Here is a 23,569-nt window from a genome sequence, read left to right as displayed (position 1 = left end):
CTATGATAATCCATTCTTCAGAATAACTTTTATAGACATAAGTGCATAATTCTTCATGCACTGACCTTTCACAAGTTTTTTTCACTCCTTGACTTGAAACAAATGTCACTAGTGACATATCTTTAATTTACAAAAAAAATTGAATTATGACAAATACGTTACAACCCACAGCTGGAAAGAATTAGTAGTTTGAAGCAGTAGCCTCTAATTTTGTTGCAATCAAGCTGCCAATTTTTCTGTAAACTTTAAGTGTTGCATTCATTCAGCCAATATAGCTCTACAAAGAAGAGTGCCTCAGGCTTCAAAACTGGCTGTGTATTTTGAGAGCTTACTAGGAAAGAAATCATCTGTTTGGAAAAAACAGTCAAATTGTGTCCTCTATTTTGTTCAATAATATGAGCAATGCCTTTTGTTGTCAGGGTAACCACATGCCTCTGCAGTCTCTTAAACATGACATATTCCTTTAGTGCCTTTAGTTCACTGCCCTATCTGTCTAGTGAATTGGCCAGAGAAAAATGAGATTTTTATTTTCTTCTTTATAATTTGTTGTATTCATTTTGTTCTGTTTTGTTTTTACCACTTTGGAAGCAATTGTTTAGCTCTCCTGTTTCTTCTCTTCACCCTTTCTACTCCTATTGTTTCTCCTATTCATGTTCACTTTTAAAAATTAATTTTATTTATTCTTAATGACAGAAATACACACATGGAGAGAAAGAGAGAGAGGGGGAGAGAGACTAGCACCGTGCTCAGCTCTGGCTTATGGTGGTGCTGGGGATTGAACCTGGGACCTCAGAGCCATATGCATGAAAGTCTTTTGCATAACCATTATGCTGTCTTTCCAGCCCTACTTGCCTTTTGCATTTACCTAATTGTGTTGAGCTTTTTCAAACATTGAGCATTTTATCATGATCCATTGGGAGGTTCTGCCTTCTGTTTTCCATCAAACATTTACTTAATATGTATCACTTTTATTGGACTACTTTTAGTAACAGTTCTGGTCATGTTATAAATAATAGGGGGAAGTTATTTCTTCCTTAGGAAAATCACTGCAAAAGGCAATTTCCCAATTTGGCTTTAGGTTTCTTGACGATAGGGCTATAATTTTGCTGTTTGGTTCCTCTTCCTCCTTCTCACATCAGCTCTTTTCTCTGTTGAGGACCATTACCATTCAGTTTGTTATGAGCCATTGAGGACCAACACTTATTTGGTAACATCTTTACCTTGTTGCCATTGGGCTCTGAAAGAAACCAGGTTATCATTAATGATTTGTGACTTCAGTTGAATTTACTGGTCATGACTATCCATTGCTGCATATTAACTACTTTAGATCCAGGGACTCCTGGCGGCCTGGTAATACAATTCTTTATTGATGTGGGGCCACAGAGTCGGGTGTGAGCACAGGGGGTTAAGCCACGTGGCTCCAAACCGCAATGGCCACCTCCTGGATCTGCACACCTGCCCTTCTCCAGCTCGGGATGCCTAAGAGAAAAAAAGGGGCGAAACCAGGAATAGCCACGGGTTTTATGGGGTAAAAACGGAAGTGGCAAGTCCAGTAGGAATTGGCTAGGGAAGAGGGTGGAGAAAAGAAAAAGGCATTCTGGGAAGTTCCTTAGTTGCTGTAGTTTTAGCTGGGGGAATTAGCAATACCCTGAGGGGATAACGTGGTGGGGGATATGTAAATAATACTTATATGGAAATATAGTGGTTTGTGGGCCCTGCCTAACTCGACCACATCTGCACAATTTTCCAACACTTTAGTTAATATTGGAGTGATATAACATATTCCAGAACTAGTGAATCAATATATAGGTATATAGATTTAAATGACTAAAACTTATCAATGTTACTTGTGTTTAGCACTGTAATATAACATTTTTTGTCTTTCTCTAACCCAATACTTTGTCTTAAAAATGTGATCTAAAGTGTATTTATTTTTCTAGAACTCACTTTTATTAGACATACTTTATTTTTTATTATTTTTATTAATTTTTTTTGCCTCCAGGGTTATTCCTGGGGCTCAGTGCCTGCACCATTAATCCACTGCTCCTGGAGGCCTTTTTTTTTTTTTTCTTTTTACTATGTGTCATTTATTGGGATAAAGATAATTGTTTATTTTATTTTTTTTCTTTCTTTTTTTTCTTTTTTATTTAAGAAAGGATTAATTAACAAAACCATAGGGTAGGAGGGGTACAATTCCACACAGTTCCCACCACCCAATCTCCATATCCCACCCCCTCCCCTGATAGCTTTCCCATTCTCTATCCCTCTGGGAGTCTGGCTTCTGTAATTGCTTCCCCGCTGAACATGGGCGTTGACTGGTCGGTCCATACTCCCAGTCTGCCTCTCTCTTTCTCTAGTAGGATGGGTCTCTGGGGAAGTGGAGTGGAGGCCTTTTTTTTCCCCCTTTTGTTGCCCTTGTTGCTGTAGCCTTGTGGTTATTATTGTTGTTGTTGATGTTGTTCATTGTTGGATAGGACAGAGAAAAACCGAGAGAAGATGGGAAGACAGGGAGAGAATGATAGATACCTGCAAATCTGCTTCACTACCTGTGAAGCGACTCCCCTGCAGGTGGGGAGGGGGGTGGCTGCTGGCGGAGGAGGGGGGTGGGGCTGGAACCCGGATCCTTAAGCCAGTCCTTGTGCTTTGTGCCACGTGCGCTTAACCCACTGCGCTACCGCCCAACCCCCTAAATTTTATTTTTATGTATTTAGTTTGGAAAGAGACACAGAGAAATTGAGAAGGGAAATGGGTAATAGATAGGAAGAGAGAAAAATTTACTGCGAACTCTCCACCCTTCAGGTCCTTGCTTACTGTAATGTCTGTGTTCAACCAGGTATGCAACTGTCTGGACCCCTAGAATTCACCAATAAAACCCATTCAACTAAGCCTTTATCACTAAATCAAACTTCTGAGTGCTCTATGAGCATTAAGAATTCAGTCAGTCTGTCAGTCATAGTTAGGAATTTACCATTGTGGATTGGCTGACACACAGAGAGACACACAGAGAGCTCAGAGAGAGGAAGAGAGTTACTGCACCATATCTTCCAAAAATGCTACTTTGCCAGAAATGAATTTAAATTCTTAGTTGTCAGTCACCCAGGTTTCAGAATGTGGCATGGAAATACAATCAACTTGCTTGTCTGTAGGATGAGCAAACAAAAATGAAAATCATAAATTCAAAAAAAGTGGAAGTTTGCATGAAATGCATAATATTTTAGAAAATATACCATTAGGATAGAAAATAATTACACCCCAGTAAGTGAAAAATGGGAATTTTATATCATTGTTTTAGAAAACAGATATGTAACTTTGGAAATTATATCAAGTACTAGCTAGCTTTTTTTTTTGTGCTAAGAACAATTAAAATCTGATCCAGGGTCAACAATCCTTTGGAGGATGGACAACATACTCAATGCTACACCTGAGGAAGATGGATCGATATTGGGGCAGCTTAGAATGTTCCTACTCATGACCACAGAATGTGTGCTTAGATCTACAGGGAAGTAGAGGTCACAAAAAGGTCCTAAGCTAAATACCCCAGATCACATCAAATCGATGGGGTTTATAGTCAACAATATTTATACGCCTTTCCCATATTAGGGAGCTATTCTCTTCCCTGATCCAGCTTTCTGGTCCTTTTTCCAGCCATGACATCATCTCCCCAGACAATAACTTGGATCCATCTGCATATCAGATTTCAGGCCCAGGGACAAAAGAAAAAAAGGGGGAAAAAAAACTAGTATAGCCACAGACCCTTTGGAATATAACTAAAATATGCCTACTAGCTATCTACAAAATGGACTACCCCCAACTCTTCATCTGCACTATTCCAACCTTTAGGTCCATGATTGGTCAACAATTTGTTTGGCTTTGTATGTTCACTCTCTTACAACCACCAGGTTCCAGATGCTAGCATGATGCCAGACAGACAACTCCACCAATGTGTCCAGGAGCTCCACTTACCCAGAGCCCTTCCCCACTAGGGAAAGATAGAGACAGGCTGGGAGTATGGATCAATCTGTTAATGCCCATGTTCAGCAGGGAAGCAATTACAGAATCCAGACCTTCCACCTTCTTCATCCCACAATGACCTTGGGTCCATACGTCCAGAGGGTTAAAGAATAGGAAAACAACTATCAAGGGAGAGGATGGGATATGGAGTTCTGGTGGTGGGAATTGTGTGAAGTTGTACTCCTCTTATCCTATGGTTTAGTCAAGGTTTCCTTTCTATAAATAAAAAAACTAAAAAAAAAAAAAAAAAATCCAGCAGACTTTAAAAAGCTTATAATGTTGCTTTTCCCATTGTCTCTTATGTATACATTTTTCATTTACACTGATTGTATATGCCATTTGTTATCATTTTTTGGTGAGAAAAATAATTTAAATGATGCTGGAGTATATATATATTTTCCCTTTCGTTGTCCTTGTTTTTTATTATTGTTGTTGTTGTGATTATTGTTGTTGTTATTGATGTCGTTGTTGTTGGATAGGACAGAGAGAAATGGAGAGAGGATGGGAAGACAGAGACAGGGAGAGAAAGACAGACACCTGCAGACCTGCTTCACCACTTGTGAAGCGACTGCCCTGCAGGTGGGGAGCCGGGGGCTTGGACTGGTATCCTTACACTGATCCCTGTGCTTTGCATCAAGTGCACTTAACCCGCTGCGCTAGATGCTGGAGTATTTTTTGTAGTTTTATTTAATTAATTTAATTTTTTTAAGATTTTATTTATTGATGAGAAAGATAGGAAAGAGAGAAAGAACCAGACATTACTCTGGTACATGTGCTGCCGGGGATTGAACTCAAGACCTCATGCTTGAGAGTCCAATGCTTTATCCATTGCGCTACCTCCCGGACCACAATTAATTTAATTTTTTATAAAATAGAAAATATCGACAAAACCATAGGATAAAAGGGTTAAAATTCAACACATTTCCCACCACCAGAGTTCCATATCCCGTCCTTTCCACTGGAAGTTTTCCTTTTATTTATCCTTCTGGGGGTATGGACCTAGGATCATTATGGGGTGCAGAAGGTGGGAAGTCTGGCTTATCTGTAATTGCTAAGTGCATTCAGTTATCTATGTGTTATTACTGGGTAAATAGGTAATATGTATTGGTACTACTGAGAGGTAGAAGTGTAATTTCAGTTTAAGCTAGCGGGTATGAGAAATTCCTTAGAAACTTCCTTATTGTATTTAAGGCAAATGTCTTCCCTTGAAATTCCAATAATCACTTTCTATCAGTGACTTGCAATTTCTGTTTCATTGTTTTGTTTTGGCACCTCAAATTAGTTTTTGAGAAGAAGAGTTTCCTCTCTTCAAAACTAGTTCTTTCCTAGCTAAAATTTGTTCACTGTAAACCATACAAAAATAAACACATCGTAAACGCTCATATTTCTACTTGTCGGCAGGTCCTAATTATCTTGCACATTGATTACAATTCTACTTGTAATCACCTTCAAATTATTGCTTTATACTAGATACAGTAATTCTAGAAATCCTTCTCACTTTTGGCTATGCATAATAAAGATGACCATGTCAAATTAATGTCTACAATAGTTACTGCTCAAAGTGATCAAGTTAATTGAAGGCCACAAAGCTTATATTAGTTTCCTGTCTATCTTTTCTCAAAGAACTATTTTAATTCCTCACAAAACTTAGACAATGTGAAATGGAAAATGCATATTAGGAAATGTAATATAAATGATGGTGATTGTAATTTTTCTCAAAATATGTTTATATATTGTATCTCTCTAAATGTGTTCTTCTGTATTAATCTTAACTTTTTAATTTTAAAATCAAATTATATAAGGTGAAAATTCAGAATAACTGAGGCTTCCTAAAAATGATGAAAATAAGATATTGGTACAGACTCTTGGAAAATTTTCTACTAGTATATATTTGAGCTAAGCATATGCATATATATGCATATTCATAATTATGTGTACCTGCATATATGTGTGTATTTACACACACACACACATTTCTTGGCTCAAAAATTACAATTATTTTTCAGTACCCAACAGAAATATGTGTTAGTTTTCATCAAAACCTATGTATGAGAATACTCATAACTTTAGTTGTAGTGACAGCTGATGTCGAGCAGAATAAGTCAGTGGAAGAGTATTATTCTACTTCTGTAGATTTTTTTTCAAGCTGATCTGTACCAGACATCAGAATTGTGGCTACTCTCTGAAGAAGAAATACTTGCTGTGAGATATCACACATGAATCTTCTTCAATTCTGGCAATATTCTGGCAGTGGTTACATGAACTATAGGTATTATTCCAGTCAGGTATAGACTTAAAATTTGTAGTTATGCATTGAAACAGTTACAAATAAAATTAAATATGTATTTGTAAAAATCTGTGCAGCTGTTATACCCAAATATGATAGTTTTATTTATCCTCAATATAATGTGTTGGTATGGAAAAAGTCCACTAATTTCCTTTTGAAAATCATAGTTTGTCTTTTTTTTTTCTTTTAGTGTCCAGAATTTAAAAGGCCCAGGGACATTGCAGTTGACTGGGTTGCTGGAAATATTTATTGGACTGATCATTCTAGAATGCACTGGTTTAGTTACTATACTACTCACTGGACCAGTTTGAGGTACTCTATCAATGTAGGACAACTGAATGGTCCCAACTGCACCAGACTCTTAACAAATATGGCTGGAGAACCCTATGCTATTGCTCTAAATCCTAAAAAAGGGTAGGTTAATAATTTGATATTTGTGTCTTGATTTTAAGTATCAATCTTTAGTGTCCCGTCTATGCTCTGTTGCTTTGTTTCTATAATGTGTAATTGACTTACAATACATCCAGAAAACTCAAGGCCCTCTGTTTTAATTTTGTGTTAAGACCATGCCCTTTTTGCACCACAAGGTAATGTAAAATGTACATTTTTGTTTCCTAGAGCAGTTTTCCACTATACATTCAGAGTATGCATGTATTTTAGCATGCTTCTATAACCTTGTGTGCATTAAGGACTAACTGATATTGTTAAATACACCAGCATCACTCCTAAGCTAAACTATAATCTTCAAGATATAAAGCATACTATTAAAACTCAAGTGTAAGAGCTGGGGAGACAGTGTAATGAGACATTCAGGCCTGAGGCTCTGGGGTCAGTTTCTGTACATTATAAAACATTTTATTAAAAAACAGTATCTGTTTTACAATAAAAATGAAGGCATATCTATACATATCTACATGTTTAAATACTTTGATATAAATATTTTATTTTACTTCTTATTTCTTTACTCATTGAGTTGTTTTTATTTATAACCAGTAGCCTAAAGAAAAATAGAGAAATGTTCAGTAAAACTTTTGGTTGCCCATAAAGTGGATTATCAGATACTGAGAAAAACAAGTATAGTAGTTATTTACTTAATAGAATTATGCAATGTAGTATCTTCTAAATAAAACATTATTTTCTGTGAGAAAATAGTTATTTTCTTTTTTATATATTTATTTATTTGTTTTCCCTTTTGTAGACTTTGTTGTTTTTTCACTGCTGTTGTAGTTGTCATTGTTATTATTGATGTCATCATTGATGTATAGGACAGAGAGAAATGGAGAGAGGAGGCGAAGACAGAGAGGGGGAGAGAAAGTTAGACACCTGCAGACCTGCTTCACCGCCTGTGAAATTACTCTCCTACAGGTGGAAAGCCAGGGGCTTGAACCGGGATCTTCATGCCGGTCCTTGTGCTTTGTGCCACATGCACTTAACCCACTTTGCAACTACTGAGAATAGTTATTTTCACTAAAAATACTAATGTAACAACTATTACAAAATGGATATGCTCACAAGGGTATAGATTCAAATCTCATTGTATTATATATGATATAGATTTTCACTGTGTATCACTGAAAATCTGCATTTTAAACCCTTCAGCATCCCATAACACATACCCTTACAATGATCTTATAGGTGAAATATTATTACTTTATTTCATCTGTTTATAATCTCATATAAAGGAAATCATGTGATAATTGTTTCTGTGCCTTACATTGCTTAGCATAATATTTCTTCTGAAACTTTAATAAAATTTCAAAATTGTACTTTGACTATCAAATAATAAACTACAGTTTGTCTTTTTAAATTGTGACTCTCAAATATTAGTGCAGATGTAAGATCATTTGAAATATTGATTCCTCTGACCCTCAATTTGAAGGTCCCCATACTGTAGATTTAGAGTATGTCTAGGAATCTGGGAATCTCCTTAGTTTGCATTTGTATCTGCTGCACATGATTTAACCAGACACTCATCTGGAAATGGAGTTGGGTTAGGACAACACTATCATCAGGCTAATCACAACTTGCCTTAACTCTGTAGGATGATGTACTGGACTGTTGTTGGTGACCGCTCTCACATAGAAGAAGCAGCCATGGATGGTACTCTGAGAAGAATTTTAGTACAAAAGAATCTACAAAGACCCACAGGTATGATGCTTTTCTAATACATCCAAAGTGTTGAAGCAGTATGACGGACATATTATAATGTGTTGCAATTCTTTCTACCCTGTTTTTGGCAATATAATCATTTTTACAAGCAGATAAAATAATTTACAGCATGACTTTATGAAAGCCATTAACATTTCATGTCGTATTTTTCCCAACTTGAAAGTGAAGTCCTTATATTGTCAGGGATACTATAGGGATGTTATTTGAAGAATGCTTTAAATTGTCAGGCTATTAGTGAGCTCTCATATGCATGAAATTTTGAAGGTTTATGATTATAGCAATGGCCTAAGGTCCCTTATAGGTATTTATGAATGATGTTGGGATAAACGGTAATATTTGTGGAGTGTAAGAGATGTAATGAACATCGAGTTGGGGAGACAGAACTGAGTTTTGTGAAAACAGATTTGATGACTACTTGCTTTTTCATTCACAACACTTTTCAATCTGGTTTTCATTCTCCGGGCCAGGCATACCACCTAAACTAGTACTACAAATTCTTCGTACTCCTGCTTAGGAACTCAGATTGGTTTTGTTTTTTTTTTCCTCTGCCTGTGCACTCTTTATCCCATGTCATTTTTCTTCAAATTTGGAGACCTTTTGACTGCTCTTCCAGCTTCCATTTCATTATCTAAACCTAACTCATCTTGTGAAGTCTAACTCAACAGTCTTTCTGATTACAACATAGTCAGACTTAAGTAGTTTCAGGGGCCTATCCCCACCCACCATACCCTCATCAAACGATCAGAATGTGTTATCACAGGGAGATGAGGAATTGTACCCATGTGTACTGTACTGTACTGTAAACCCTTAATTCCACAATAAAGTGATAAAACAAAACACCAGAATCTATTATCTGTCACACACATTTGTCAACAATCATGCTTTGTAGTATTTTTTTTTATGGCTGAAAAGTTATTTTTATTTGGTTCTTAAAGTCACACTAGCTTTTAGTGTGTCATAAGCCTTTTTCTCCTACTAGTTAGTTTTCCCCTTTCTTATAAATTGCCCTTTTGGATATGCCAATATTTTACACTTATTAAGTTATTTTTAAAATATTAATTGACAGATGTCACCCACTAATAATTGTTTCATATACTGAAGAAGCAAGTTCCTACTCCAGTGAGGAGGGTTCCAAGTCTCATAAAAATTATATTCCCATAAAGGATGTGTGTGTCTATGTGAATGCACATGCATATATAAATATCTAATATACAGGATAGGTGTTAGTGCTATGTAGAAAAAAAATAAAACATAGCATAGCCCACTGAATGAATTGTTGGACTATCTAGCATGACGTTCAGAGCATTATGTCTGGAGTGTGATCCCTGACATCACTTATGCCAGATGGATGCTCTGGTTTTTTGTTTGTTTGTTTTGTTTTTACTCTCCTTTTTCTCTCATGACTAAGTAATTAAAAATAAACGCATTAGGGAATGCATGGTTACTGGGAATTACCCGTTTGTTTTAGATTATCAGAGAAGTTCATCTGTAAACAGATAGTGTTGTAAGAGTTAAGGAGATCGTTAGCAGTATAGTACAGCACTTACATGCCTGAGAGTCCAGGTTCAATATATAGCACTGTCATATGCCAGAGCTGAGTGTTACTTTCTTCTCTTTATCCCTCTCTCCTTTCTTTCCCTTTATATTTAACCAAAATAAGTAAGTACATTTAAGAATGTACTTTTATTATTTGAGAAGAGAATAAAATACGGAGAGAAAGCAAGCCTTGTTAATAGCATGGGAAAAGAGATTTCCAAGCAGATAGCAGAAATTATAAATTAGGATGAGTTAGCATATGCCTAAACTAGCAAGAAGATTAATATACCTAGAAGCATGTGAAAAGCTCAGGGACTGGTAGATATGAGGGTGAGAAGATGCCTAGATACAGATCATCTAGGACCTGGAACACAAATATGAGGACTGGATTCTGTTCTAGCTCTAAGGAAGTTATTGGACTGTATTTGGGAGCAGAGTATCATCATTTGTTCAAGTACTGTTTTCATTTTTAAAGCTATATAAGTCTTTTTTTTTCTTAAATGGAGCTTATGCGAAGTTTAGGAAATAGCTATAGAGATAGTAAGCAAATTTGAAAGTGGCATGAGATGAACCTTAGAGAGGGAGGTAGGAGGTACCCATACACAATCTGTGATAACATGCCAATTACTTTTGACTCAAATAAGCAAGTAACACAATCTGGTCAGACGTCCATAGGGATATGCCAGTGAAGGGATTGACTTGAAGCTCTGTAACATTACCTATGTGTAGTGAGTATCTAGGTCTTTTCTTCTCAGAAATAGTCCTCTGAGGACTTCTACTGCACTTAGAAAAGAGGAATCCTAGAAACTACTTTTTTCAGTCATTTAACTAACGTTTATTGTGAGTGTATAATATCAGAAATTCTAGGAATTTGGATCATGACAGTGGACATACAGGTATAGATTTCAGTTTTAGTGCCATCTTTCTAGTTAATGGCAGGACTAGAATTTAGCCATCCAATTAGATAATAAACTCAATACCCATCTGCTTATACATGTATTCACCACCAACCCTTTGCATGTTTTTTTTTTTAATTTATAAAATGGAAACACTGACAAGACCATAGGATAGGAGGGGTACAATCCCCTCCACCAGAACACAGTTCCCACCACCAGAACTCTATATCCCGTCCCCTCCCCTGATAGCTTTCCTATTCTTTAACCCTCTGGGAATACGGACCCAGGGTCATTATGGGGTGCAGAAGGTGGAAGGTCTGGCTTCTGTAATTGCTTCCCCGCTGAACATGGGCATTGACAGGTCTATCCATACTCTCAGCCTCTTTCTCTCTTTCCCTAGTGGGGCAGAGCTCTGGGGAAGTGGGGCTCCAGGACACATTGATGGGGTCATCTGTCCAGGAAGTCTGGTTGGCATCATGGTAGCATCTGGAACCTGGATGAAAAAGAGTTAACAAAAAAGGCATTCAAACTGTTGATTAATCATGAACCTAACAACTGGACTGTTGCAAATGAAGATTTGGGGTCTCTGTTTTGGAAACAGCTAGCATGTCTATTTTAGGTATATTCCAAAGGGCCCATGACATTATTAGTTTTTGCCTGAGGCTGACCTCTGATATGCAGGTGGACCCAGGTTATTGTCTGGAAAAATGGCAAGGAAGCTGGATCAGGGGAGAGAATAGCCCCCAAATATGGGAAAAGTGTATAAATATTGTTGACTATAGACCCTATGAATTTGATCTAGGGCCCATATTCAGCATAGGAGCCTATGTAACCTCTACATCCCTGTGGATCCGAGCTTGCATTCTGTGGACATCAATAGGAACATTAAGAGTTGCACCAACTTCAGAACCCATCTTCTTCATGTGGTGGATAGAGTATGTAAAAATCTTTATGGGAATATCTTGATGATGAGCACTGCTACAGCCGCAGCTTCATATGTGATACTCCACAGTCTGCTGCTTTCATTCTATAAGTTACTAGCTTGCTAATGTATCACTGGTTGTCCAAGAAAACCATAAATAACTTATGCAAAGTACTAGGCATGGAACAAGAACAGATCATATTTCTGTTCAAATTCATGCTCTGTAATTACCATGAAGAGTATACAACTGGCTCAACACATGTCACAGTAATTTGATTTAATCAGATTCTTTGACCTTGATTAACAAAAGGTCTATAATTAAATAAAATGGGTAAGGATCCAAAGGACTATTTTGCTGTCATTTTAATAACATACATAAACAGATATATGTGAGTGTGTGTGAATCACATAGATATAAAAACACCATTTTGATGTTGTTTAGAGTTTGAAACTTTAAGTACCTGTGTCAAATAGATTTCTAACTGGGTTTTTGAAAATAATGTAGTATAGTAGTAAATATATTCAGTTTTTTTTTTTTTGGAACCATCTTATCACCTCTTAAATCAGTAAAATAGTAGGATACACATTATGGTCATTCCTTTAACCCAGAATGTATCCAATACCTCACTCTATTTCTGAAAGCACAGTGATTTCATTTTTGCTCTTTCCAAATCTTCTCTCTTAAATATCAATGTGGTGCTATGGTCATTTCCCATAAGATTTTTTCTTTTAGACTAAAGTAGAAATAAAAAGTAATGAGAGATCCTTGGAATTTTTTTTTTTTACTTCAGTAAATGAAAGGATCAAAAATCCCTAAAGTTTAATAGAAATCTTGGTATCATTGGAGATGTAAGAAAATCACTACATAATTCATACTGTTATCATGCACTCCCAAAATCTGGTTACCCCGTCTTTATCATTTGTAAATTATCCAAATGACTCAGTTATACTCGATTAGAACAAATTTGTTTAATTTTTTTTTTGTTTCTCAACCCATTCACTTGAATTTTATTTATTTATTTTTTTAAATTTTTTATTTAAGAAAGGATTAATGAACAAAAACATAAGGTAGGAGGGGTACAACTCTACACAATTCCCACAACCCAATCTCCATAACCTACCCCCTCCCCTGATAGCTTTCCCATTCTCTAGCCCTCTGGGAGCATGGACCCAGGGTCATTGAGGGTTGCAGAAGGTAGAAGGTCTGGCTTCTGTAATTGCTTCCCCGCTGAACATGGGCGTTGACTGGTCGGTCCATACTCCCAGTCTGCCTCTCTCTTTCCCTAGTAAGGTGTGTCTCTGGGGAAGCTGAGCTCCAGGACATATTGGTGGGGTCTTCAATCCAGGGAAGCCTAGCCAGCATCCTGGTGGCATCTGGAACCTGGTGATTGAAAAGAGAGTTAACATATGAAGCCAAACAATTTGTTGAGCAATCATGGATCCCAAGCTTGGAATAGTGGAGAGGAAGTGTTAGGGAGGTACTCACTGCAAACTCTAGTGTACTTCTGCTTTCAGGTATATATTTTGCAGTAGTTTATGGGTACGTGTGAACATAAGCTCTCTCACAGAAACTGGTGTATATCTAGATTATGGGACTTTGTTAGAAAGTGAACTACCTGAGATGAAGTTAGAGTGTACTATAAAAGGAAAGGTCTCACCAGAGTAATGAAGCTGAAGGGTTGTCATTCCACACGTGAAGTCTCTGGATACAGTCTGAGGTGAAGCATGTTGAGGTGACAATCGTTGCTTTGGTTAGGTTGTGATCGGCGGATGCAATATTATTTGGTTTGGATTGGGAGACGCATACGGGAAAGTGGGCCCTATCCAAGGGTTCCAGGACTGGGGGAAGTAGGGGCTCTATAGTGAAGATGTGAGGTCTGCTGTCTTAGGGTTCAAAAAGACAATCCATAGTTAATATTATCATCACATTATTTGTTAATTGGGTTAACTTTGAAAAGTCCCTTTGTTATGGTTTGCTGTACAGATGTGTTTAATTTTTTTAATTTTATTTTCTTTTTCTTTTTTTAAATTTTCATTAAGATTTCTGTACTTACACTGACTTACAATACTCATCCCAAGTTCAGATAAGCATTGCTTTCCTGGGAGTTGTTTTTTTCCTCTCACTTCATTATTGGTCCTTTATTAAACATAACAAGGAAATGTGGTATTTTGAAGATAGAAATAAACTTGTTCTTTCATAATATCTTGAATCAATAAGAAAAGATAGTTAAGAGCTAGCAAATTAGCTCATTTGGATACTGTGCTGCTATGCTGCCCCAGCCCATACCGCATCAAAGGAAGCCTAAGTGCTGTAATAGATGTCTCTCACTCTCTCTGTTTCTTTGTCTCTAAGAAACAAAAAGAATAAAATTAGCCATTTCATTTGAAAGGTTATCTCTTTTGCTTAAGGACTTAATGAAAAAAATCAAATTAGTCAGTTTGTGGATTTTTTTTATATATAAATCACACTCATTTGAGAATATATGTATTTAGGCGTCGGGTGGTAGCACAGCAAGTTAAGTGCACATGGCATGAAGTGCAAAGACAGGAATAAGGATCTCAGTTCGAGCCCCCGGCTCCATACATGCAGGGGGGTGGCTTCACAGGCAGTGAAGCAGGTCTGCAGGTGCCTATCTTTCTCTCCCCCTCTCTGTCTTCCCCTCCTCTCTCCATTTCTCTCTGTTCTATCCAACAACAACAACATCAATAACAACAATAATAATAACCACGACAACAATAAAACAACAAGGACAACAAAAGGGAAAAAAGCACTTACAGAAGCCAGACTTTCCACCTTCTGCACCCCATAATGACCCTGGCTCCATACTCCCAGAGGGATAAAGAATAGGAAAGCTATCAGGGGAGGGGATGGTGTACAGAGTTCTGGTTGTGGGAACTGTGTGGAGTTGTACCCCTCTTATCCTATGTTTTTTGTAAGTGTTTCCTTTTTATAAATAAAAATTGTTAAAAGGATGGGGGGAATAGCCTCCGGGAGCAGTGGATTCGTGGTGCAGGCTTCGAGCCCCAGTGATAACCCTAGAGGCAATATATATATTCATATATATTTAAAATTATTTAATTAAGGTTGATGATTTACAGTATAGTTGTTGATTTTTTGCAGATAGAAATACAGAGATTGAGAGAAAAACACCACAGCATTGAGGCTTCCCTCATTATGGTGGGGGTTAGAATCAAACCTGAGTTTGATCCCTGGCAAAACAAGTAAGCATTTCAAGTAACCTATCTTGCCAGCCTCTATAAATATCTTTCTTTCAGTTACTTTTCACTGATTCATATCTCAATTTATTGTACATTCAGTTTGGGAAAGTTCTTTAGAATTCAGTTATTTAAATACATTGTATTTTCAAAGTATTTAATATGTCATATTTTAAAATTAGCTATGTCACACAATTCAAATATCCACAATGATTTTTCTTTATATAGTTCATTTGGGGGGTGAGGGGGTAGTATATAAACAACTTTTATGCATGAGACTGTAAACTCCTAGATTCAGTCTCTAGCACCACCGTAATCCATACCTGGCAGAACTCTGGTAAAAATTAAAGACATATACAAACAACCACATATTTTAGATGTAACTCAGCCTAGCCATCTGTGGCATCCCTCTGCCTGCCTATCTATCTATCTATCTATCTATCTATCTATCTATCTATCTATCATCTATTTTTCTATCATCTTTAAAAGGGGAGGTTTGTCCAGCAGGAGTGATGGAGTCTCCCAGTTCTAAAATCCCAGTGAAGGCCTGGCAGCAAAAATAAATAATAATGAAAAAACTTTACTGTTCATTATTTTGTTCCATTAGTTAATAACAGATACTGATGAGCTTATCAGTAGTCTCAAGCCAAAATAATACTAGAGGAACAAAACAGAGTGATAACTCCATCCACAAATATAACTTTCTTACAACACAGCTGATCTACTCCAGATGGTTGAAAATATCTCATTAGGCCCATGTATCTTTCATATTCTGAGAAAACTACTACATGAATGGAATTCAGGATATATTTAGTCTCAATTATTTTTAAGGAATGGTTAGATAAATAGTTTAAATGATCACTTAATTCTGCATATGTTATTAACATAAAATATATTCTCTTTTAGAAATAACCATAATTTAAGAACAATTAGGAAGGATATTTAAGGTAGCTTTTTCTATGTGAAGCAAGATTTTTCTATAGCTTTTAAAACAAATTCTGTGAGACCTGTACTCATATATTTTAGGAGAGGTTTATGTTACTTGGCTTTTTTCCCCCGACTGAGTAACCTCTGTGATGATGGAAGTAAAACATCGTTCATAATTATATAAAAATAAGAAAAGCATACCGTTAATAGATTCATGTTTATTTTTCACTCTTTGTTTCTGTTGATTCTGCAGGTCTGGCTGTGGATCTTTTTAGTGAACGGATCTACTGGGCTGACCTTGAGCTCTCCGTTATTGGCAGTGTTCTGTATGATGGCTCTGATTCAGTCATTGCTGTCAGCAGCAAACAAGGTTGGTGCTTTTGTTTTCACTTAATTATACTGGAAAATGCTAAATAGTAATGTGAAAACTCTAAATTTAGGATTTCCTCAAATTAGTCTACTCATCAATTTGTAACATTTACTATTAATTATATTTTTCAATCCTTCTAGAATAACAAGAGCCCAGATCAGAAGAACTTTTAAAAAATATTTATTTATTTATTTCCTTTTTGTTGCCCTTATTGTAGTTATTATTGTTGTTACTGGTGTTGCCATTGCTGGATAGGACAGAGAGAAATAGAGAGAGGAAGGGGAGACAGAGAGGGGGAGAAAAAGACACCTGCAGACCTGCTTCACTGCCTATGAAGCGACTCCCCTGCAGGTTGGGAGCCGAGGGCTCAAACAGGGATCCTCACGCTGGTCCTTGCACTTTTTTGAGCTTAACTTGCTGTGGTATGGCCCAACTCCACCAGAATTTGACACTAATATATGGCCCATTTTTACCAACGCAGAAATTATTTATTTTCTTGCTTCTTTGGCTATTCTACCCTGGGCAGAAACACTTCAGGTAGTAAAAATTAGAATCTGTGGGGCCAGAGAGATAGCTTGCTGGGTAGGGTGCCTGAGTTACAACCCACATGTCCCATTGAAGGTGCTATGGAGTGGAGGATACTTCAGACCTATTCACCATATGTAAGGATCCGGTTTGAGCACCGCTCCCCACCTGCAGGGGTGATGCTTCATGAATGGTAAAGCAGGATCCACAGGTGTCTATCTTTCTCTCTCCTCAATTGCTCTCTTTCTGTGCCCTATTAAGAAAAAAATAATAATAAATATAAAAAGACCACCAGGAGCAGGATTCTGAGTGCCAGCACTAAACCCCAGCAATAACCCAGGTGGCAATTTTAAAAAGAAAGAAAGAATGAAAGATGAAAGAGAAAGAAAATAAAGAAACAGCTCTGGTAAACATTTTCTCATCTCCACTCTGTGCCTAACTGACTTTTTCACTCTCTAATTTTCTGGCAGTACAGTATCTCATACTTTTATTCCTTGGCTAACTCATTTATTTCTACTGATACCTACTTACTTCTTTTCTTTTCTGTCTCCCTCTGTCCCATACAAGCCATAACTAGTTCATAATGTGTGCTTGAAGTTTCTGCATTTAATAATGTATATTTTATTATTAGTTATATTTACTCTGTTTCTTACTTTTTAATGAAAGCCGAGAAGTTGAAAGAAAAATAATTAAGTTGAACCCATTATGCTGTTGCCTAAAGAGTTTTTTTTTTCCTAATAATGGACCTAGATGGTAACAATAATTCTTTCATGTAATTGATAACAACAACATTAATCTGTTTCAGTTTAAGTATACTTTTAACTATGTAAATAATGAACTGTTTAAGGGGCTGGGTGCTGGTGTGCTGGTGCACCTGGTTGAGGACATGTTACAGTGTACAAGGACCTGGGTTTGAGTCCCCGGTCCCCACCTGCAGGGAGAAAGCTTTACAAGTGGTGAAGCAGGTTTGCAGGTGTCTCTCTGTCTCTTTCCCTCACCCTTTCCACTCTTGATTTGTGGCCATCTCTACCCAATGAATAAATAAAGCTAATAAAAACAATTTTTAAATAATGAAATGTTTAAGACGAGTACAGAAGCTTAAAAACAATTTATGTTTTATAAATTCAAGGTAAAAAATTATAAATCTTGTTTTTTTTTTAATTTAAAAATATTTATTTATTCCCTTTTGTTGCCCTTGTTTTATTGTTGTTGTTATTGATGTCATTGTTGTTGGATAGGAGAAAGAGAAATGGAGAGAGGAGGGGAAGACAGAGAGAGGGAAAGATAGACACCTGCAGACATGCCAGGGCTCGAACCGGGATCCTTATGCTGGTCCTTGCACTTTGTGGCCACCTGTGCTTAACCCGCTGTGCAACCGCCCAATTCCCAATCATGTTGTTTTTTTACTGATATATATGTTAATACAAAATATCAGGGGGGACGAGGCAGTGGTGCACCGGGTTAAGTGCACATGGTATAAAATATCAGGTAGAGTGCTATTTTTCGAACATCTCTTAATAGTCATTTCTTAAAAATCTAAAAAAAAAAGATGATTTCTTTCAGTTTCAGTAAAACTAGTCATATCTATGATATCAGTATGCCATTTTTCTCAATGTCAAGAAACAGTAGTATCAAATCATTTTTAGAAATTTTTTACTTTTAAATTTCTTTAATATTTTTATTTTATTTATTGGATAGAGACAGCCAGAAATCTAGAGGGAAGGGAGTGATAGAGGGAGAGAGAGAGAGAGAGAGAGCGCAAGCTGCAGCACTGCTTCACCCACTCGCAAAGCTTTCCCCCTGCAGGTGGAGACTGGGGCCTGGAACTCGGGTCCTTGAACATTGTCACATGTGCGCTCAACCAGGTGCACCACCACCCGGTCCCATTTTTAGGAATTTATTCTTTGAAATAAATTTAAGGTTGCGTGAAATCCATCATTTGGCAATTTAACTTGTTCATTAATCTAATTCAGGTCACAAAGTGAGAATTTGATGAATTGTCTGCTTTTTGTGCATTTGACAAGTTTGACCCAAAGAATTTTTCTTTTGTTTGTAAACCGTACAGCAGGGGAGATTAATCAACACATACTAATCCCTTACCAAATAATTTGTGATGGTGGGGGCGAAGATTTCCTTAATGGTGGAAACAGTGGTTACGTTATCAATGGCATTCATTTTCATAGATTTTCCTACTGAAAGATATTAATTCTAACACACTTAAAGCTAATATTCTAAATATATTAGTTCTGAAAGTGTTTAAGAATGATAATAGGGAGTCAGGTTGTAGCACAGTAGGTTAAGCGCAAGGTGGTGCAAAGCGCAAGGACCGACCCAGTTTGAGCCCCTGACTCCTCACCTGCAGGGGAGTCGCTTCACAGGTGGTGAAGCAGGTCTGCAGGTATTTATCTTTTTCTTCCCCCTCTTTGTCATCCCCTCTTCTCTCCTTCTCTTTGTCCTATCCAACAACAATGACAATAATAGTAACTACAATAAAACAAGGGCAACAAAAGGGAATGAATAAATAAATATTTTAAAAAATTAAATTTTTTAAAAAGAATGCTAATATTATATTCTGTGTGATTCTGAATAAACATACGTCTCTTTAAGTCTGAATATTTACACTATAACCATAACTCCGCCTTTAAAAATTCTAGGCTTATTACATCCTCATAGGATTGATGTCTTTGAAGATTATATATATGGAGCAGGATCTAAAAATGGAGTATTTCGGGTACAAAAATTTGGCCATGGTTCAGTTGAGTACCTACCTTTAGATGTTGAAAAAACTAAAGGTGTTTTGATATCTCATCGTTATAAACAACTAGATTGTGAGTATACACTTTTATACTGATGTGTATTCTAGTGATTTTTAAATTATTTTCTTGAAAGAAATTTTAAAAAACTGAGCTGTTTCAATGTCTTACCACCACTTAGTTAAGTAAATTTAATTTTGATATCAACACACATTTCAGATCACCAGTGTCATATGTAAATCATTGAAAAAATGTTCATTTTAACATAATAGAAATAAACATTTTAAAATGACTTTTCTTGGAATTAGAAATGAATTTTCTATAAAATCTTGTTTCATTGTGTTTTTCTGAAAATTCTTAATAAGTCTGTCTGTTGACAAGTCTTACAGGTCAGGAAATTCTCATTAGTCATTTTGAGTCTAGTCAAACAACAACAATAATTTATTTTTAAGAGTATCTGATATCTAGGTTTTCTCAAATACTATTTTGTTTATGTTACTTTTCTTTCTATAACTGAATCGGGAAATAGTTGACACAGTTATCTTGAAAGCAGTATTTCAGACACACCCTTGAAAAATACTGAGCAAAGTGAAAAGATATTGTTGAAATGCCTTGAGTTTTTGTTTGTTTCTTTTTTACCAGAGCACTTGTTTAGATCTTTTTGGCGATAGGAGGGATTGAACCTAGGACCTGAGAGTCTTTTGCATAACCAGTATACCATCTCCACAGACCTTTATGCATTATTTCAGCCTTTAAGAAACTGCTCAAGAATTACTTAAAATTACTATTTAAGGTGAAAAAAAATGATTTAGATGATATAGAAAGGTAACAACTAGCATTATTATATTCAGTTTTGAAACAAATAGAGCAACTTAAGCTCTTCTAAAATTTTCTGAAATTCTTCTATCCAAAATTTCATTGTTCCCTTTTTTGGGGGGTTGGGGGGTGATAGGGACAGTATTCAGGGGCTAATATATGCAAAAACATACTACCACTGAGCTGTACCGTCAGATCCAATGGTTTTCTGAACTTTACCTGTGATTTGAAGTGGTTTCAAGGTAAATGAAGACACTCCCTCTCAGCCATTACTTCTGTTTGATTTAAATCCATAGTGAACTGCTGTAACTTTCAATAAATAATTAAATAACAAATGATTAAATAAACTTCTGTACCTAAAGGCTTTCGAATAAAGTTCTTACGGGGGGGGTGTCATTTTCACGCTCACTTTTCAATCCCTGGTTGCCTTTGCTATTTCATTCATTCTTTCTTTTTTTTTTTTTAATAAGTTATTGAAAAGGCAGTTTCTAAAAAATATATTTATCTATTCCCTTTTATTTCCCTTGTTGTTTTATTGTTGTAGTTATTATTGTTGTCATCGTTGTTGGATAGGACAGAGAGAAATGGAGAGCAAAGAGGAAGACAGAGGGAGAGAGAAAGATAGACACCTGCAGACCTGCTTCACCGCTAGTCAAGCGACTCCCCTGCAGGTGGGGAGCCGGGGGCTCGAACCGGGATCCTTATGCCAGTCCTTGCGCTTTGTGCCGTGCTATTTCATTCTAAGGGCATATGCTCTGAGGAGAATCACTAAGCAATTATGACTATATCGGATGCTGAATGGGTAGAGATTTAGAGATGAATAATAGTGCAGATTTAACCATATATACAAATTTCTACTTTAGGGTGAGAACACCAAATTAGTTGTTAGGGTTTAAAATGAGGCATATTTTTGTGTGACTTGAACAGACAAATGCATGCAGATTTTAAACGTCTGCAAATATCAGGGGGTTATTTGTTGTTAGAAATCAGTCCTAGGAATATCTGGAATGTGAAGTAGATCTCTGAAAAAGTCATTTTACTTAACCTTTATACAAACTCTAAAATGCAGTTCATTATCTCAGACCAAATATTCAAAAAAAGTTTAAAAAGAACATACAGATTATGTGTTTGAATAATTTCTCTTCCTTGACGAATAAGGGTAAATTTCCAATGGATTATGGATATGTTGCACAGCAGTTTCTCCTGCCTAAAAAGGAGGATGTTAATATTGCAATGAGAGACTTCCAGTAGAAATCTGATATTCGCTTTTCAGCATTGCTAATTCGTCATTTAACCTTATCCATTCACTTTGGTTTTGTAACCTATTATATTTATAGTTATGCATTTCTTTGTTTTGTTTTATTCAGTACCCAACCCATGCTTGGACTTAGCTTGTGAATTCCTCTGTTTGCTGAATCCTTTTGGGGCCACCTGTGTGTGCCCAGAGGGAAAATATTTGATTAATGGCACCTGCAGTGATGACAGCCTGTTAGGTAGGTAAAATTCATTATTTTGTAAATAATTAATTTGTAAGATAAATTTAAACTACTATTAAGATTCTTCAATCAGAGTTTAACTGCTTTGATAATCATTAATTCTGAATGATAGTGTCTAATCTCTCCGATGATGACTTCCTGCCAATTCATTCTACACTTGTTTACAGAACTGTATTAAACACTGTATATTTAAGAAGTATATTAATAACTTTGCTGTCATGTACTGAATAAAAAGAGACTGAACTATATAGTTCTTTTTTGGTGACAATAGTGATATACTGATTTTTTTTTTATTGTATTGGTCAGATTGGTCATCTCAAGGCTTCACCACTTGAGGCTACCTTTTTCAAAGAGAGCTAGAACATTTGAAAGAGTAAGAGAGATCAAGTGGTGATCTATCCAATATCACAATCTTACTACCATGTGCAAGGACCTGTGTTTAAGCCCCTGGTTCTCACCTGCAGGGTAAAATATCCATGAATAGGGGGGCAGTGTTGCATTTGTCTCACTTTGCAAACAGACACCACAACACCAGAGTTTCCTTTAAATTAGTGGAGGTGGCACTTGAACCTGGGCCATGCATTTGGCACTGTCCAAGTGAGCTATTTTGTTGAACCATTAACGATATTTCTGAGGATGTCATTATTCTGTTAGTTTAAACTTAACCCCAAGACCCATTTAATATTTAATTTAGTTTAAAGAAAATACTCCTGTGTATTAAATGACAAATCAGAAAGTGAGAATGAATTTAGAAGCTAAGTTTGAGTGTCTACAATAAACACTTCATCAGCTCATATTACTAAATATTTTGAGGACTTATGAGTGAATCATTAGGAATAATTTATAAGCTAAGATCTAATTTAGAAATGGGAGTGATAAATATTCATTGCTTAGTGGGAGAGAAGAAATGGCTTAGTTATCTAGTTAGATGGACAATAATTTCCCTATATATTCAAGACCAAAGAAAATCAATAATTACTAAATTTGATGTCATAGACAAAATCAGAGTTTCATAACACTGTGAGGATCACAACAGACATTTCTCAGTGAGATGCAATTTAGACTCTTCAATAGCAGTTTTCTACATAGGCTGTCAAGAAAGTCATGATATATTTTCAATGCAAAAATGTATCATGACTTTTATGACAGCCCATTATTTCCCTCTGTTAGAGAAACTCTGTACAAGAGTGCTCACTGTCTTTGACTTTAGTTAGCATCTCCACCCCCATACTTTTTTTCATTTTTTTTTCTACAGGGATTTACATGTAATCTAACATTTCTCACCTTTTCCAAAATTGCTTTCACTTAATAGATACTTTTTAAGCACTGGCTAGAGAGCTTTCATAAATGATGATATGATAAATGATATAGATAGCAATAAAAAGATATATGTATTGACTGTGATGCAAGCCACAGAAGAGAGTAATGGTTATTAAGATTCAGATGATTAACCAGTTGAAGAATTTATTACAGTGTCCTCTAGAATATTAGCTTAGACCATGATATACAAGGACAGATTGCATTTATATTAACTGGGTTAAGCAAAGAGAACATTGAAACAGAAAAACTATTGCAAAGGGCATATAAACTTGACAGGTAAAGAAAATAATGAGTTATTTCTTTTAGTCAATGCACAAGATATGTC

The 23,569-nt window shown here is 36.2% G+C and overlaps 1 protein-coding gene and 1 long non-coding RNA gene across 2 annotated transcripts in view; one reads left to right on the top strand and one right to left on the bottom strand.

Annotated features, from left to right (window-relative positions):
• The window catches only part of LRP1B (LDL receptor related protein 1B), a 1,816,831-nt gene that overhangs the window by 1,722,650 nt on the left and 70,612 nt on the right, over positions 1-23,569 (top strand). The window contains exons 78-82 of the mRNA XM_060178059.1: positions 6,489-6,712; positions 8,340-8,446; positions 16,218-16,334; positions 19,514-19,687; positions 21,796-21,921. Coding sequence (XP_060034042.1) covers positions 6,489-6,712; positions 8,340-8,446; positions 16,218-16,334; positions 19,514-19,687; positions 21,796-21,921 — 748 coding nt within the window. The remainder of the gene's footprint in view (positions 1-6,488; positions 6,713-8,339; positions 8,447-16,217; positions 16,335-19,513; positions 19,688-21,795; positions 21,922-23,569) is intronic.
• The window catches only part of LOC132534274 (uncharacterized), a 32,666-nt gene continuing 19,283 nt past the window's right edge, over positions 10,187-23,569 (bottom strand). The window contains exons 3-5 of the long non-coding RNA XR_009545990.1: positions 21,546-21,635; positions 20,648-20,737; positions 10,187-11,392 (exon numbers count right to left, since the gene is read on the bottom strand). This is a non-coding gene — a long non-coding RNA (uncharacterized LOC132534274). The remainder of the gene's footprint in view (positions 11,393-20,647; positions 20,738-21,545; positions 21,636-23,569) is intronic.

The sequence above is a fragment of the Erinaceus europaeus genome, chromosome 18, assembly GCF_950295315.1.
Source record: "Erinaceus europaeus chromosome 18, mEriEur2.1, whole genome shotgun sequence".
NCBI classification, from domain to species: domain Eukaryota; kingdom Metazoa; phylum Chordata; class Mammalia; order Eulipotyphla; family Erinaceidae; genus Erinaceus; species Erinaceus europaeus.
Note: the sequence above shows the minus strand (reverse complement) of the source record. Positions and strands in the feature narration are given on the sequence as shown.